This window comes from Cimex lectularius, unplaced genomic scaffold (assembly GCF_000648675.2).
Source record: "Cimex lectularius strain Harlan isolate CLEC.00 unplaced genomic scaffold, Clec_2.1 scaffold76, whole genome shotgun sequence".
Lineage (NCBI taxonomy): Eukaryota > Metazoa > Arthropoda > Insecta > Hemiptera > Cimicidae > Cimex > Cimex lectularius.
The window spans coordinates 1,204,456-1,222,128 of NW_019392636.1; the positions used below are offsets into that span (position 1 = coordinate 1,204,456).

Here is a 17,673-nt window from a genome sequence, read left to right on the forward strand (position 1 = left end):
CATTAATTCGCATCTGGTTGTACTATTTTCAAGCTTCAACATCGATATTTTCAGGATCTTTTTTTCCACCACGAGATATAACGCATGAAGATGTAGTTAACATTTTTGATAAGGATCTCTGCCGAGTATGGCCTCTTCGATACAGATACGATGAGGTGAAAGACGGTATAAAAGTCGGCCATTACACCCCTGATGATAACTTATTCACTTCGGGTGATACGTATGAAGACAATAAATGTTATTGCCCTGGTAGTGAAGACTGCCCAGTTGATGGTTTCCAGGACATTAGCCCATGTCAATTTGGTAAGCATATTTTTTTTCTTTTTAATAAAGCTGTAACTTCCACACCAGACAAAAAAAAATCCTTACAAAATATCTAATATTATAGGTGCACCTGTTTATACATCCTACCCTCATTTCTATGGAGTGAAAGATGAAAGCATAACAAATGCCGTGGAAGGACTCAATCCAAATAAGGAAAAGCATGAGACAATTGTAAAAATTCAACAGGTAACTAGATATTGCTATTAAAAATAATTAATTTTCTAGCCTTTTTTCTGTATTAACGATGATTAATTGACAGAAACTTGGAGTGCCATTGGAGGCTCGAGTGAGGATTCAGCTCAATTTAAAAGTAACTCAGGCAAATCTAGGACTCACGAGAAAATTTCCAAGCATTATGATGCCTATTGTTTGGGTCGAGGAGGTAAACATTTCACATAAGCTTCTTTTATATAATAGAAATGCTTTGATGATTATGTTATTTGTTTCTTGATCATTTCTGATCTGCTTATTCACACTGGTTTCTGTATTTCACCATCTTCAGTGGTTGTCCTGTTATTTTGTCAGTCCATTTTTATAAAATTGTTAAAAGTAAAACGGGACCAAAATCAGCAAAATAAGCAAACAAAGATGATCGGAGATGATCAAACTGCAGATTCCACCTCACCGCAATATTAGTTTAATTTATTCATTGAAACACCACCAAAAAATAATAATAATTCTTATTGTATTTCAATATAATTTACAATTACTAAATTTTTTGTTACAAATATCATGTGTTGTTTATATTATAACTCTATGGATAAATCATCATCATTATTATTGGCTTGAGGCTATAAAGTAAATAAGTGAAGTAATTCCAGTCATGCAGGAGGGCTTAACATCCGCACCTATTGGGTGTCAAACCACTTTGCAATATATTTTTTGAACTATTCTCTATTCAAAAGCCATGAACTTATGATAGGATTCAAACCAAGAACCGCTAGAGTGCCACGAGTTGGACATCCTAACCACTCAACCACCCAGTTTGAAGTAATTTTATATATATAAATCCTCAAATTCTGGCATCTCCAAGCAATAAAAATTCAAAATCCAATTTTATAATTTATTCAAAAGAGACTTTTTTTTTGGGGGGGGGGTTTACGCTGGCATATTACCCATGAAGTTTTCTATTTTCATTTTACTGTCGAGCTGGATCGGCTGACCAGGACCAGGTCCTCGCCGCACGCCTGCACTCACTCATTCAGCTCCATCATCTTCTCATCATCTAAATTTTCATGGTTGAAGATAATCAAAAAGAAACGTTTAGAAATCCATAGATTACGTTGAAAGCTGATGGATTGTAGCTTATTAGGACAGATTCTAAGTTTATTAATTTGGAAATGATTGGGACTTTGCTCAGATATTTTAGCAGTTTGTCTCTTTCATTTTCATATTCTGGACATTCAAAAATTACGTGGGAAGGATTTGAAGGGCAATCGCAAGTGGGACAGTTCAGAGACGATGCCAAACCGATTCTCTTCTTGTAGCTACCATAGGCCATGATTTGTCTTCTGTCTAAAAATAGTAAAATAGAACTCCTTTGACATTCCTTCTGGGCTATCGCCTTCCGAAAACCATGTTTTTTCTTGAGCTCAGGGAACAGTGACCTGTAATTATTGCTGACATTTGATGCATTGTATTTTTCTTGCCACAGATTTCTACAAAACTTTTCCAAAAAGTTTTTCCCGTCATCTTTAGGAATTTTAATGTCAAGGGTTGGACCTGATGTTGCAGCCTCCTTTGCAAGTGCGTCCACCGTTTCATTTTGCCATAAGCCTGCATGCCCTTTCACCCAACACAATGCTACCCTTTTTCCCATGATTTTTGTCTCAAGCATTTTCCTACAGATTTGGGCAAAAATATAGTTTCTACATTTATATTCTGGGGTAATGTTATTTTCCTTTCTACGATGCTTCGACAGTCTGTGAGAATGCAAAATTTAGAATCACCCAATTTTCATATGTAATCGAGAGTGCTATCTATCACAATTAGTTCTGTTGTATAAACAGACATTGAAGTTGGAAGCGAATGTTGTTCCTTGTATTGATGTTTAGGGTCAAAAAGGGCATAACCTGTTTTGCCATCGAGGGAATGCCATCCCTAAAAGAGACTTTTGAATTCAGTGTTAGAACTTTAATTCTTTAATGTTTTAATATATGTCAACTTAATTGTTTCAGGGTGCTGAAGAGCTTCCAGATTATTTGATACGTTGGATTTATCTATCTACAACCCTAGCTGAATGGTTGGTGCCACTATGCTCATATGTGACAGTGGCGTTTGGAGCATTGATCCTCGTGGGTGTGTTCATCAGGACATACAGATCCATGGTTTTCACCAAAGAAAATGTCGAATTGGGCAAATCTAAGCTCAGGAGGGGATCGAGTTTCTTTGTCAACGGCCAGCACAAGCTGCTCATTTTACGAGACTCTTACACATTGCTGCGGAATCAGCCTTCGATGGCAGAAACTTCATTTAATCCTGAAAATTAATGTATATAAGTGATTTGATATCAGGTTAAATGAAATGCGTGCAAAGAAAAACCTTATAGCTATTTTTCAGCTCTCCTGAATATTTATTTTTCTTATATTTATACATATCAATAACACTGTTGTTATTTGCACTTTATGAAAAAAACAAAAAATAGCTTTAGGCTTTCCTTTGTGATTTTGTTTTTGTTGCATTGGAGGATTAAACTTCTGTGATGAGTTTTTGCTCAACTTGGGATATTTACAAAAGCCAAGATACTTTCTAATATCATATTAAATTGTAAAATTGGCTCAGACAATAGAGTAAAATGTATTTTAGTGCTAGTCGAAAAACTATTGACAAATAAGACATAAAACCTCAGTGTGAGTAGTAAATAGGCATGTCTTATGGTGAATTTTAGTCAATTGTAAATCGGTTAAAACACGAGGTAAGAGTCATTGATGTATCAAGACTACCTTAATGTTAATACAAAGAGTATTATTATTACAATTAGTTTAGAAATTTTTTTTGTACATATATACGTTAGATGATTAGGATTTTAATATAAACAAAGTGATCATTGTAAAAGTTTGTTATAGACGTTCAATTTGTACTAGTGTAATAATCATAATTCTAAAATGAAAACTATTAATGTGATATAAGTGCCTTAGATTCAGCTATTTGTGTATTTTTATATAGAGAAATATTCAAAAATTGAAAATAATTGCAGGATAGAAAAAATTTTGAGAGAAAAATCCATCAAAGTCAACAAACGTGATTATCTTATGGAAGGACATTTTAGAATAAAATTGGATTTAATTGTAGTGCAATTTTATATTTACAGCTTCAAAAATGATCTTAACTATAGTTTTTTAACAAATAGAAAATCAAAATCATTAATATTTTTAAAAAATACTCATTTTTCAAAACAATTTCAACTGTCCAAACAATTTTAACTTGGCTTTGAGTGGCATAAGGTTCTTAACATTGTGAAATTTATCATAAGGTTTAAAACAATCCGAAAAAGTTATTTTCTGGTCTCTTGACGCCTCAAACTCAAAACTATGCAATTTAACAAAAGATTCTGCAAATTATATTTCAATTTTAGTCATAGAAAATAAATCAAAATGTTGTTTGCCCAATGTTTCATTTGTTTATGGACATTGTATTCCAAAGTTATTTATAATAGACCAGACAGGCTTGAGATTGTATTATTTATTGTTAAAATCTTACTTCTTCATGGAATGAAAAATCAAGCAAGCATGTAGAAAATATTTATTTTAATCACAAATCTCTGGTCTAAAAATTCCAAAATGTAAACAGAAAAAAAACAGCACATTGTACTGTGAAGAACAAAAAAGAAGATTATTTAAATTAAAAAAAAAAAAAAAAAAACTAAAATATAAAAACTATATAAAAATTGTTATGTTACAAACAAACAATTGTTTTCTTGCCTACAATCATGAATGTTTCTTTTGTGATAATCTACATTAATCTAAATATTGTGCATTGATTTTTTTGTTTATGTTTTAAACATATTGTTAAAAAGTTTTTTTTTTTAAGTTGCTCAAGGAACCTTAGAGTTAGGGGCTAGGTGGAACGGTGCCGGAAGTTGAATCTGTAGGCCAACGATCCAAGTAATTTTTGTAATAAATATTTTTTTAGTGAAAAGGGACAGATTATATGACTAGTACAAAAATGTACCTGTCCATTATTTTATTTCAATTGTTAAATATTTTATACTCGTCTTATTAAAATTATTATATGTATACAGATTCTTTACAACATATAATTATTTCTTGTTGCATATAGTTTTAAAAAACTATACACACCTTTCTGGAGCTTTAATTCATAGGAGGATAAAATCTCTACCTTTTTATATACACTTTGAGTTAATTTAATTAACTTGATTATCCCCCAAAGACTACAAAAAAAAAATCAAATCTCTAATATCACATTATTAATTTCAATTTGTACATTGTAAATTTGTACGAACGTTGTCTTTTTTTAAAAAAATTTTCTTCAAATAAATTGTTGTTGTTTTTTTCTTGTGATTTTCACTTCATGGATTATCATCGAGAAATTACCTATTTCTTAATGTGTCCTATTTAATAATTACACAATTTCGTTCATGTTTGGCAATGAAGTTAACGACGTTATGATTTTATTGCAGTTTGATTTATATGTAATGCTTGCTTTTGCAAGTTAGATATCATCACTCAATATTTCATTTTTTTTCTTTCTTTTAACTTTGGTATCTAACAAAAAGTAAAAACTAATCCTCATTTAGTATACAGGAGTTTGATTATCTGTAATCATCTTGTTGTTTTGAATGTGTTTTTTCTGTTTCGGCATTTCACCATCTTCAATTTGATTGAATTTTCCAACAAAACACCTCATAATTTACAATCTTTGTGATTGTCCATGACTTACAAAATTTGCAACATCACAAGAATAACAAAGTAAAGTAATTCCTGTCACATAGGAAGGATTTTCATATAAAATTCCAAGGGCAACGCTGGGATTTGATACGAGATTGGACAGCACAATGGCTTGACCACTGCAGTCCTGTAAATTGTCAAAATTAGGTGGTTTTATTGAAATGCTGTGATATATAAAGGGTCCTAACTATGAGCACCACATGGCCCTGGAATCCACCACAACTATCTTTCTAGCCAAATTTGCTAGCCGTAGAAACATCTGCATACAAAAAAACTAACATCTTAAGGGTTCAACTGTAATAATAACTGACTACAGATAGCCAGGTAGCTCTCCGTTTCAAGCCTACAAGCTCAACTCAAAACTAGTCTGGAAATGCCTAAATACCACAAAAAAAAACTTGGACTTACATTTTTAGTTCTACAGTGGTTCCAGTTCATAAGGGGACTTCAGGTAACTACAAACACCGAAAAATACATGGTCCGAATCCATTTCAATCACAACAAAAATTGAATTTGTACCAAAAGTCTGAACTTTCAAATAGCAATCCTGAAAAGTTATGTTTTTCAAATTATCCAGTTATCTTTAAGTTCTCAACTTATTCCTGAAGATGCAGTTGTTGCCTGCAATAGCTAGGATAAGGCTTTTTTTTTTAATGAGGGTATTTCAACTACGAAGATATATGAGCCCTCAGGGTGTCAATGTTTTTGAAAAAGCCCATTTGTAAGTATGTCAGGTCGAATGCTGGGCGGCTGGATTCGAACCCGGGACCTTTACCTTACAGTGATGAGCGCCGTGTCAACGCCTAAACCGTTGCGGCCACCGACGCCCCCAAGGCACCTTTGAAAACCATGAGCAAACGAAGACCTCGATACCGTACCACTGATAAAAATTCTGTATTTTATTAAATAAACAAAAAAATAATAATGTATAGATCAGACACGATAGACAAAAGTTCAAGTGTAAAAGGTGAGAAGTCCTTGTGACTTCAAAAGAAAAAATGTGATCTATTGAGACTTGAAGGAACACTTTGTTCATTTCATATCTGAATTTTGGTGATTCGGTCAAAACTGAATGGAATATTCTCAAAAAGCACTTCACCGTGAAGAATTAAAGTGATACTAATATCTTTGGAAAAAAATTACTCTCTGGTTAACCCAATAGTATATATCATAGTATGTATATATCACCGCGATGTGCATTATTATTAAATTTGCAATTTATCTCTTGAGGGTTAGTTGAACAGCAGCCAAGATGCTTTGTAATTTGCCATTTCCAATGTTCATTTAGTTTTGGATTGACAATGTAAGAATATAATGGCAATTCCAATTTTGTGTAACTTACAATAAATTACCGTCAAGCCTCGAGAATCACCTACCACATGTATCAGCAGTTCTGGGTCGGACCTCAGCCTCTCCGACCAAGGTCAAGTCCAGGGGCTACCAACAGATAGTCGATTATTCAGTCCTTCGTATATTTATAATGGATGAAAGGTTTTGTAAAGAATAAAACTGGCAATTATTCACCCTTGTGAATGCTTTACATTGTTACATATTCCCAGAGAAATGATAAATAAATTGCCAGTGTGTGTTAGTCTAAGGAGCCCACTTTTTTTTTTTTTTTTTTTTTGCCATGCCAAGTTTCATTGCAATAATAATCTTCAATCAATCATCGTCCACACCACTCCAAATTTTTAATTGTTATAATTTTAACTGCCTGTTTGTCTTCAATTCTGTAGGAGTTAATTCGAATTTGATTCAAGATGGGCGACGGGAAAATGCTCGTTAACAAGGCCCAATTAGTTTGTGCACCACCCACAAATGTGAAAATACCCTTGACACGTCTTACAGCTCGTTTCCAATTTTGGAGTCCTAATCGCAAGAAAACACTCCAAAACTTGTTCGTTTCAAAACAAAATTAATTTATTCTGGGCGTATCTACTGACTAAGAACATCACGCTGGCCTTTTAAAATTTCTCTACCAGTGTTTATAAGAGAAAGTAATTCCAGAATATTAAAATTAATGATAATTTAAAACGATGAAAAGAAATAGATCAGAAATCTACTGGAAGTAAAACATTTTAAGCCAAAATATGTATGTATATAATAACACTGAAAGACTACAAGCCCATGGTCTCTTCAACGTAAAAAATAAACGAAGATTTCTCGAGATATTTTAAAAACAGTGATGTTTATGAATCCTACCAATTGCTAAAATTAATTCAGTTTTTTTTCCTTTAAGGGCGTCAGTGGCTACAACGGTTTAGGCGTTGACACAGTGCATCGCAGTAAGGTAAAGGTCCAGGGTTCGAATCCCGTGGCCCTGCATTCAAACTCAACATACTTACAAATGGGCTTTTTTTCAAAAACACCAGTATCCTAAGGGTTCATATAACCTCATAGTTGATATACCCTCAGGGGGGGAAAAAAGAAAAAACTTGTTCCTGTGAGTAAATAATTAAACATTAATTATTCAGAAATCGTGAGATGGGTCTGGTGTGATGTAGGTTTCAGAAAAACATTTTCCTTTATCGTGCCAATGTTTCGATCTTTATTGAGATCATCTTCAGGGCCTGGGATTTACAAACATTGTTTACATTTAACAAATAAATGTAGGATGTGGAAAAAAGTGAATTTATATAATGCAAAATATATTTTTTTATATGTGGTGATTAGTGATCGTTAATCGATAATTATTCAGAAATCGTGAGATGCGGTCTGGTGTGATGTAGGTTTCAGAAAAACAATTCGTTATCGTGCCAATGTGATAACTTATGATGATAACTTCAAAATAGCTTTCAAAAATTATAAAACAATTCAAACACTTTTTTCCAAAATTAAAGATCCCATACTAATTACAAATAAATCTGACGTAATCTACAAAATCAACTGTTTAAACTGTCCGGCAACTTCCAAAGGTCTTACATCCCAATATCTGGACAAGAGAGTAAAGCAACAATATCTATGATTGCAAAAAACCCAAGCAAAATCCTACAGCACTCGCTACCCACCATTTAGAAAACCAACACAATTTCGACTTCAAAAATCCAAAAATATACAGAACAAAACAAATATAATCGTAATTTCTTAGAAATGGTTTATATCAACAGAGATAAACACAACATCAATTACAGAACAGATACATGTAAACTCAGCCGCAGCTACGCCAATATCATTAATCAAATTCAATATGGATAACATACATTACATTACATTCCACACAGTCTAATTTTTCCAACAATTTAGCTTTCTTTTTCCTATTTATCCCTTTCTATATAATCCTGAAAGGATAATCTGGCCGAACCATTACCAACACATTTTTTCCTTTCGTCGGCTCCTTTCTCCTCAAAGAAGCCGACGCCTTATACAAAAATGTATTTTCTATACCGACATCCTTCCCCACCCCTTCAACATCCAACGTACATAAGCACAAAATAGATAATAAACGCAAGAATGGCACAATTACACAGAAGACAAACACTCTGAGTGAGTAGAAATACTTTGATTGAATGTAAAAAAATATATTTTGCATTGTATAAATTCACTTTTTTCCACATCCTACATGTATTTGTTAAAAGTAAACAATGTAAATCCCAGGCTCTGAAGATGATCTCAATAAAGATCGAAACGTTGGCACGATAAAGGAAAATGTTTTTCTGAAACCTACATCACACCAGACCGCATCTCACGATTTCTGAATAATTATCGATTAACGGTCACTATTCACCACACATTGTTATTTGACTGAAACGTAAAACAAACAATATTTCGGATGAGGGGTGGTGGGTCGGTTCTCCTGTTGGCTGGGAGGACCCCAGAGCAAAACGCTCCAGATCCCCATAGCATGAGGACTTTTCCATAGATGTACATTGTTTATCGCTTCTCGGCCTTTTGGCTAAGATCAAAGTAAAGTACACATAATTAAACATTGTTATTAAGACCGACCAGTGAAACCGGAGAAATAAGTTAATTCTTACAAATAACCATTAAACAATATTACTGAGTTGCTGAGACATTGTGTAGATGAAAATCTTAATTGATCACATTTTGTTCATAAGATGTTGATGGTTTACCCAATTTAAATCAGTGTGTTTACCCAATTTAAGCCATTTTTGTTTAAAATAACCTAGGGATAGGGATAGAGAAATAATCTAAATTCTGCAAATAACAATTAACAAATAAAAAAATATTGTCTCATCATTGTTTTTCCTTGCAGTATTGTAGATAACCAAAATTTTGACAATTACAGCTGAAATATTGATGTTATTTCAAGAGAACAATTTATCTTACAAAATATTTAAAAAATTATCCAAATTAAAACATTTAATAACTAATTAACTAACTACTAGCAAGAGGAGGCCGTTGATATGGGATCACTAATTTTAATGAAACTTGCTTATACATACTAAGTGAGTAAATGTATTTCAAGGTTATTGTATATCAGATAATTTGCCTTCTTAATGTAAGATAAGAAAATAATATGCAGGCTTGTATTATATGAGATTACTTATGAATGTAGAAAATTACAAAAATGAGAAGACACTTCCAATAAAATAAGGGAACAAAACCAATTAGGATTCATTTCAAGCACTCTTTAGAGCCCTTAAATATGAATTTTTATAGTAAACAAAGTAATGGATATTTTTGGGAGGCTTCCAGTCAAAAATTCATAATACTTCTGTATTTTACCCAAATTCAAGGTTATTAAAATCGCTATAACCTTAATTTCTGTTGTTTTGGCTAATGTCAACCAGGTTAAAGTGGTACAAGTGAGAGAAATAATGATTAAATGAACCAAAACACCTGAAACGTTTTGTTTTATATCCCTGGTTCTAATTTATTTACAGAAACCAAATTTATGCAATTAAGTTTTGTGTAAAGGGACTTAAACCGCTGTAAAGTGTCCTGTCGATAGGTTCAAAGCCACCAGCATAGCCCGGTTTTTCATGCAATAAAAACCTTAAAATATGTCAAATAATATGCACTAATAGAACCTCAAATATGCAATATTATATGCACGGAAAAAAAAGATTTACAATAAAAAATTTAAAATAGATGGCATGAATGTCAGGGACAACACCCGACTAATAATTTATTTTATTTTTTTACGAGGGTTCGCAACAGCAGAGGTCATATAAACCCTCAGGGTGCCGGTGTTTTTGAAAAAATTCCATTTGTAAGTAAAAGCCGCTGGATTCGAACCCGGGACCTTTACCTTACAGTGATGAGAGCCGTGTCAACACCTAAACCTTTGTGGCCACCGACGCCCCTGTCCCGACTAATAATTAACTTTTTATTTAACCTAGAATTATTGTTTTTCTTTTTGGTTAGTTAGTACATATTCATTTTGAATGGAAATATGGCAGAAAAATCGCTGTCAAATAAAAAATCCTCTAATATAAAATATTATACAACACTATATATAATATTATACATAACTAATTAAGGTTTTTAGTTGAGATAAAAAAAAGTCAATGGCACGGGATTCGAACCCACGAATGAAAAATGGCAAAAAGGAGGGAAAATTCAAAAAGGTGCGGTTGACATGGGAAGTTGGTGTCCAAGTGGATCGAGGTCACGATAGCTCAAGTGGTAGAGCAGCGGCGTATCAAGCCGAAGATCGTGGGTTCGAATCCCGCTCGTGCCATTGACTTTTTTATCTCAACTAAAAAACCTTAATTAATTATAATATATTAATTGGTCAAGCGGACCACGAAATTAGTGAATTTAATCATACAAAACCCGGAGTACGGACTGCCAGTAAAAATTTCCAAAATTCAAGCTGATACCTGCTGCTATTCTATTTTGCAATTTGAAAGGCCTGTAGGCTGTAAGTCCATTCTGAAAGGAAGGATTGGGACATGGGGTTGCAGGTGCCTAAGGGGTGCTAGTGGCAATTCAAGAAAACGCCCAGTTAAAAAAATATAAGGGGTGGGGGTGATTACCGACGTTAAACCCACCCTCTGTATTTTATCGTAACTAAACATTAGGAATTTGCAAAATATAATATTTTCAATTTATTTATATCCCCTATTTGGCCAAATTGTCGATAAAAACTTATTTTCAAAATAAATTTTTAGCAAGTCCAAAGTAGGCTATTTTTTATACAATTTATTACTTTCTATTTCTCCTCCTGGACGGACACATTTTAAATAAAATTACTTTCATTATTTACACTTAAGTACAGATATTTTTTAGTTGACTGAATATTTTGAATATGCATAAGGTTTATAAATCAGTGCGACTAATTTTCAGTCTACAATTAAAAAATGAAGGCAAGAAACGATTATAATGCAAAGGTGGACGGAAAAGAACACTTTTTTATATTATTATTATTTTGCATCAATCATTGTATGATGTGCCCTTTCATTATTTTTGCATGCTCACGTATGCAAGGTGGGAACTGCTTTTTTTCTAAATTGAATATATCTAAAGGGATTTCACCCATTAAAAGGTCCCACAGGAGAGTTTTCTCCCATAGCTCTCATCGCGCCCGTTTTAATATTAATAAGTAAAAGTTTCCGAGTCGTCTAAAGATTAAGGGGGTAATTAGCGGGGAAGAATTTAACAGAGCTTAATTTTGAATGGTACACTTGTTTTGTAGAGCGTGTTGTTTGCGTGTATGTGCTTCGCTGTTTCTATTTGGCCGTGACATCAAACAGTGGAAAATAAAAATCGTGCTAGACTTGGACGAGGTTGAATATTATTTAAAGTTTTAGATGTGTCGACCAATTTTTTACTAAGGAATAAACTAGATCTCGGTAAGGTCTGGGCGAAAAAACAAATTCATGTATTTTCTGCCAAGTTTTCGGTCGTCGTCAGACAAAACAACCTTGAAAATGTCTATAAATTGAAAAAAGTGAGTTTTTAATAGGGGGTTTCAAATTTCTTTGAAAATAAGTCGATCATCCATCCTTCTTACAACCTTAAATCATCTATTAAAAACTTAAAACATCTATTAAATGTCAATTTGTAGGTTTCTTTTAGATTGTTTTGTCCTGATGATGACTTTAAAATGGGTCGAAAACTTGACAGATAATAACTGATGCACAATAGGCTCGATCGTCTTCCCTCCTTACATCCTTAAATAGGAGTCTATCTTAGAAGAAATTTGACACCATCTATTAAAAACTTAATTATGTCAATTTGTAGACTTCTTTAAGATTTTTTTGCCCTGATGATGACCTTAAAATGGTCGAAAACTTGGCCCATAAAATTGATAAATAATATACTCCATCTTCTTTCCTCCTTACATTCTGAAATAGGTGTCTTTCTTAGAAGAAATTTATTTACATCTTTATATAATCTTTATATATAAAATTTAGTTATATCAATTTGTAGATATTTTTAAGATTGTTTTGTTCTAGAGTCNGAGATCATCTTCAGGGCCTGGGATTTACAAACATTGTTTACATTTAACAAATACATTTAGGATGTGGAAAAGTGAATTTATACAATGCAAAATATATTCTATATTCAATCAAAGTATTTCTACTCACTCAAAGTGTTTGTCTTCTGTGTACTTGTGCCCTGATCTCAATAAAGATCGAAACGTTGGCACGATAAAGAAAATGTTTTTCTGAAACCTACATCACACCAGACCGAATCTCACGATATCTGAATAATTATCGATTAACGGTCACTAATCTCTACACGTTTCTTAAAAGTAATTAGAAACCATATATTAAAAACTGAATTATGTCCATTTCCAGACATTTTTAAAATGGTTTTGCCCTGATGATGATGTTAAAATGGGTCGAAAGCTTGGCAGATAATAACTGATAGACAATAGACTCGATCTTCTATCCACGTTACATCTTTATATGTCTATCTTATATCCTTAAATAGGAGCCTATCTTCAAAAAAATTTGAAACCATCTATTAAAATGTTTTACCCTGATGATGACCTTAAAATAGGTTGAAAGCTTGCCAGATAATTGAATTGGGATATTAATCTCAGTTTTTGCGTTAAAGGGTTATTTATCTTAATTAAAATTTGAACCATAAAGCTTGAATAATGTGAATTTTTAAAAATTGTCATATGGACTGATAAGACATTTCTTATTTTCCTTGTTATTTTTTTTCTCTTTTTTTCAAAAATTCCAATACTTTTACATGTCACATTTGTATTTTACTTTATTTTCATCTCAATTCCTTATGACACTTGTCAAAAACTTTCTTTCTTTACTAATCTTTGCCTGTTGTTTACTATGGATTTGAAACAGCGTTCATCACGGTAAGCACGTGATATCGATAGTTTTTGTTACTAAAAAAAAATTCACGCCATAACTATTATCTGGAATAATAATACATATGACTATGATTTTTAAGTTTTAAACTGGGTTCTACTTTGCCAAATAGAAAAACTCAATGGTACTAAAAAATTTACATTCCTACGGTTCAACGTTGTTTCGAATCATATTAGAAAAGCACGAGTGTTTCTAGGTCCGTCGCCAAGAGGAAACAGTCGGTCGACGATCTCTTCGACCTCCCCGAAGAAGTCTTGGAGTTGATCTTGGGCGAACTCTCCCTCGCCGACCTTATCGCGTGTTCGGAGGTGTCTAAGAAATGGAGGAGAGGTGTTAACATCGACAGCGTCTGGAGGGACATATGTCGGCACGAGAGCTACGACGATAAGCTGATGCTGAGAAGCCGCTCTCACCTCTTCATTGAGACTGTGACGGACGGTATCTAATTTTTCCTCTTAGCTACAAGTCGATGTAAGTTTTAATCATTTATACGCGGAAAACTCGTTCTGATTTGTTTATTGCTGCTTTGGTTGGTGAGCCATCGTTGGTTATTTCGACACTTCAAGAGGACTAAATGTTTATACATTTCATCATTGAAAGATTGAATTTATTGCTGAGTATTGTTTAAGGGTGGGAGAAGTCTCGCTAGTTTTGCCACCTTGCACAAACTTATAAAAAGGACACATTACAAAAACACCCACAGACCTATGACTAAAGTTGGCAATCAACGTCTGACATAAAAAATCAGTGAGACTAAGCAGATCTGGATGATCAGAGATGATGGGTGATCTCAAACTGCATCTCAACACTTTTTGTGTTAGAACAATATTCTGTTAAGTTGTAGCACAATCTTTTGCAATGTTTTTACCATATAATTATGTTTATAATCTATTTATACTACTTATATACGTAATTTGTTCTTTTGGTTTATTTGTGTTGTATTTATTCGTAATTGTTGTGTTAAAGAGAAACGCAATGTATTGGGACCTCTTTGTTATTGGCGCGAAGTTTATGGGTGGTGCAGACGACTTTCTAAAAATTGGATAGATAAAAAATTTCAAACGTACAAGCTTTCAGAAACTTCCAGCCCCGTGTATTCGCTCGATTGTGACGGCATCACCGCCGTTACTGGACACGAAGATTCTTCAATATATGTCTGGTTCGTATTTTATCTTAGCTTTCTTCTTGTCCGGTTTTGAAGCGTCGTTTTAACTTGGAAGAATTTTAGGTCGGTAGAGGGTTTACCGTATCTCGTGCAGATCGTGCTAGCCGTTCTCCCGGACTACCCTATAATATCTGTTAAAACTACGACCCGGTTTATAGTGGCGATCCAGAAGAAATTGCTTCACGTCTTTACGAAAAACGATAAGTACTTACTGACCGACTTGAAGAGTTTCGAGCTCGGGGATGAATACGTGGAGCAGATGGAAAGGTACAACTCTCTCGGTGACGACTACGTACCGTGGTACAAAGAAGCGATAAGGATGCAATCTGAAGCGGCCGCCATGCTCATAACCCCTTTGATGTATGCCGTCGTCGACGACCGCCTTTTCGCAGCGAGGTACGGCAGCGGTCATGTCTGGATCTGGAAACTCACGGGTTCGAAGCTCGTATCGGACAAAGTCGGCCTCAAGGAGATAAGTCAGATAGAATCCATCGGCTCCAACGTATATCTCGCGTTGCACTCCGGCGTGACGAGTCTGCTGAAATACAGCATCGATGAGGACGAGGTCAAGCCGCTCATGTCGCTACCAGGACGTAAGAAGTTCGTCATCAGCGAAAAACTCGTCATGGCCATCCCTGCACCAGGCGACATCTGCTTGAAAAGAATCTCGGTATGGAAGAAAGGATACTACAACGAGCCCTTGGGCACAAAAACCATCAGCTCTTCTCATTTCTGCGCTATCATAGCTGAGAAAATTTTAGTGGTTTATTCGGAAGACTCTATCGTCAGGGTCTGGGATCCGTTTCGAGGGCACACTCTCTACACTTTCTCAGTCGGCGCCGCAGTCGGATTTATCAGAGCCGGGTTCGGCAAGTGCCTCGTCGTCTTCATGAACTCATCGCTTCATCTCTGGGACCTTAAATCTGGAAAACGGCTCTACAGGTTTTACAACGCGCTCGAATGGACTGGCGACTACAGGCACCTCGTGTGGATAAACCATTCCATGATACTTTCGGCCGGAGTGAACCATCAGTTAGAAATGCTTTCCTTTTTGTAAAATAAACATTTTCTGAGGACTAACATAAAAGACAGTGATTTTAACTATTTAATCATATGATTTTTTTCAGCCAAGCAGCAGTCACACAGCTTAATGGCATTTGGAGATCAGGTTTCTAGTCAGGTCGGTTTGAAGGAAAACATTACAGTACAGTGCGACCAGTTGTTTAGTTTTCGGCCTTCTCAAGGCCATCCTCAAGGCTTAAACCTGATCTTTAAGTTACACTGCTCCTACCCGTCGTTGATATACGTTGTCTATTGTACTTACCAAAACCTTAATTAATTGTACATACAGTTTAATGTAAACATTGTTAGTACATCTAGTACTTCTTGCCTATCCTACGAGCGATGACTATGAAGATTATCGACCAGTGGTATATAGTGTAATATGTGGACCTGGTATATGGTTAGAATTAAAGAGATGAAACTGCAATCTCTTGCCAAGCATTCGGCCTTTGTAAGGCCATCCTCAGGGTAGCATTACTTCTTAGAAGTTAGTTACATTTGTTGACTTGATGTGATTGTTAGCACGTTTTCGGAATTGAAAACTGTAAAAAAACTATAACACTTGAATGGAGTTTTCAAATAAAGGCCGAAAGCTTGGCAAATGATTGCAGTTTCTTCTTTTTAATCCTAACCATACACCAGATCCATATCCAATAAGTAGTAAATAAAGTAATATGAATGATATGAATGTCTTAGTCATAAATATAGTAAATTTTGAGATTCTTGTTGAGTTATGGGTTATGAACTCATAGCATTTTGGTAGAGGATAAACAACGAGGATGGTCAGACCAAAATGATCACAAGTACAAAGTATTTCACCGTATGATTTTTAACCCCTAAAATCAAAATATTATAATTGACCAAATACTACAGTCAAATTAAGAAGTCATACAGTTTAGATGTAAACATTCTTAGGTTACATCTATTACAGCTTTTCTATCAATTAATCTATCAAATAAAGCATGATTTATAACAATTCATAAAATTCACTAATTTCGTGGTCCGCTTGACCAATTAATATATTACAATTAATTAAGGTTTTTAGTAGAGATAAAAAAATTGAAAAATGGAAAAAAGGAGGGAAAATTCAAAAGGTGGGGTTGAGATGGGAAGTTAGTGTCCGAGTGGAACAAGGTCCCGATAGCTCAAGTGGTAGAGCAGCGGCGTATCAAGCCGAAGATCGTGGGTTCGAATCCCGCTCGTCCCATTGACTTTTTTATTTCAACTAAAAACCTTAATTAGATGTGATTTATAACAATAGTGAGGCCGACCAAAATGACCGGAAACGCAACAGTAGGTACAATATCTGCTGTTTAAATGACAAGAAGCTTATGCATTATAGTTGATGGTGCAGATCCATTTCTCACTTAAGATGGCGTAAAGCCGAAACGCGTTTGATTGGCCTTGAAAATTAAGTGACGATTAGGGTTGGAATCAAAAGTAAAACCTATCAGGTGGGAAAGTGAGTAGTTTTTTTGGTGGGTAATGGGTTACTCAGGGAGAAAATTTTGGGCCAAATTAGCAACCTGACTAGGGACAGTATTAAAATAAAGATTTCTATTGAAAACCACCGAAGCAGAATCGGACAGGGGATAAAAAAACAAATGGCAACTTGCATACAAATCGACAAGGGCAGTTGTTATCGGTGTCTGTTTCTGACATTCCTGAGGAGGCTGTGAAGTTCTGCTCTTGTGTACAACCTTGTCAAGGCTTAGGGTAGGGTATGCAATCTGCGGAGCATATTATGTGTATTCTACTGATGTGTAGGTCCTTTCGTTCTATCTAGGGACGTTATTGATTTTTGCAGAAATAAAAGTGCACGAATGCATGTTCCTCTTCCTGCAAAATATTGGATATTGTTATTTGATTATTCAGAAATAGTGAGATGCGGTCTGGTGTGATGTAGGCTTCAGAAAAACATTTTCTTTATTTTTGCGTGTCGTGTTGAGAGGGCAAGAACATTTATGCA

General features: G+C 34.5%; 2 protein-coding genes across 7 annotated transcripts in view; both read left to right on the forward strand.

Moving 5' to 3' along the window:
* Positions 1 to 3,822, forward strand: part of LOC106669863 (scavenger receptor class B member 1) — a 142,154-nt gene extending 138,332 nt beyond the window's left edge. For all 4 annotated transcript variants that reach the window (XM_014399680.2, XM_014399679.2, XM_014399681.2 and 1 more), the window contains 4 exons: positions 55 to 303; positions 389 to 510; positions 584 to 706; positions 2,502 to 3,822. In XM_014399680.2, coding sequence (XP_014255166.1) covers positions 55 to 303; positions 389 to 510; positions 584 to 706; positions 2,502 to 2,813 — 806 coding nt within the window. In that variant the 3' untranslated portion in view covers positions 2,814 to 3,822. The remainder of the gene's footprint in view (positions 1 to 54; positions 304 to 388; positions 511 to 583; positions 707 to 2,501) is intronic.
* Positions 3,823 to 13,263: 9,441 nt separating this feature from the next.
* LOC106669896 lies at positions 13,264 to 15,738 on the forward strand. Of its 3 annotated transcripts, none has more exons than XM_014399742.2 (5): positions 13,275 to 13,464; positions 13,560 to 13,601; positions 13,674 to 13,915; positions 14,444 to 14,636; positions 14,706 to 15,738. In XM_014399742.2, the coding sequence occupies exons 1-5, from the start codon at positions 13,439 to 13,441 to the stop codon at positions 15,697 to 15,699; spliced, it is 1,497 nt and encodes a 498-aa protein (XP_014255228.1). In that variant the 5' UTR covers positions 13,275 to 13,438; the 3' UTR covers positions 15,700 to 15,738. The 3 variants fall into 3 exon arrangements, with proteins under 3 accessions (XP_014255230.1, XP_014255228.1, XP_014255229.1); XM_014399743.2 differs by having other exon boundaries at positions 13,590 to 13,601; XM_014399744.2 differs by lacking the exon at positions 13,560 to 13,601 and having other exon boundaries at positions 13,264 to 13,464.
* The last annotated feature ends 1,935 nt before the right edge of the window (positions 15,739 to 17,673 follow it).

Bases quoted from the DNA above. Each gene is read 5' to 3' on its own strand.
- LOC106669896 (XM_014399742.2), top strand. From the start codon at position 13,439: ATGGATTTGAAACAGCGTTCATCACG. The intron at 13,465-13,559 runs GTAAGCACGTGA...ATGATTTTTAAG, and splicing joins TTGAAACAGCGTTCATCACG to TTTTAAACTGGGTTCTACTT. The intron at 13,602-13,673 runs GTACTAAAAAAT...GAGTGTTTCTAG, and splicing joins CCAAATAGAAAAACTCAATG to GTCCGTCGCCAAGAGGAAAC.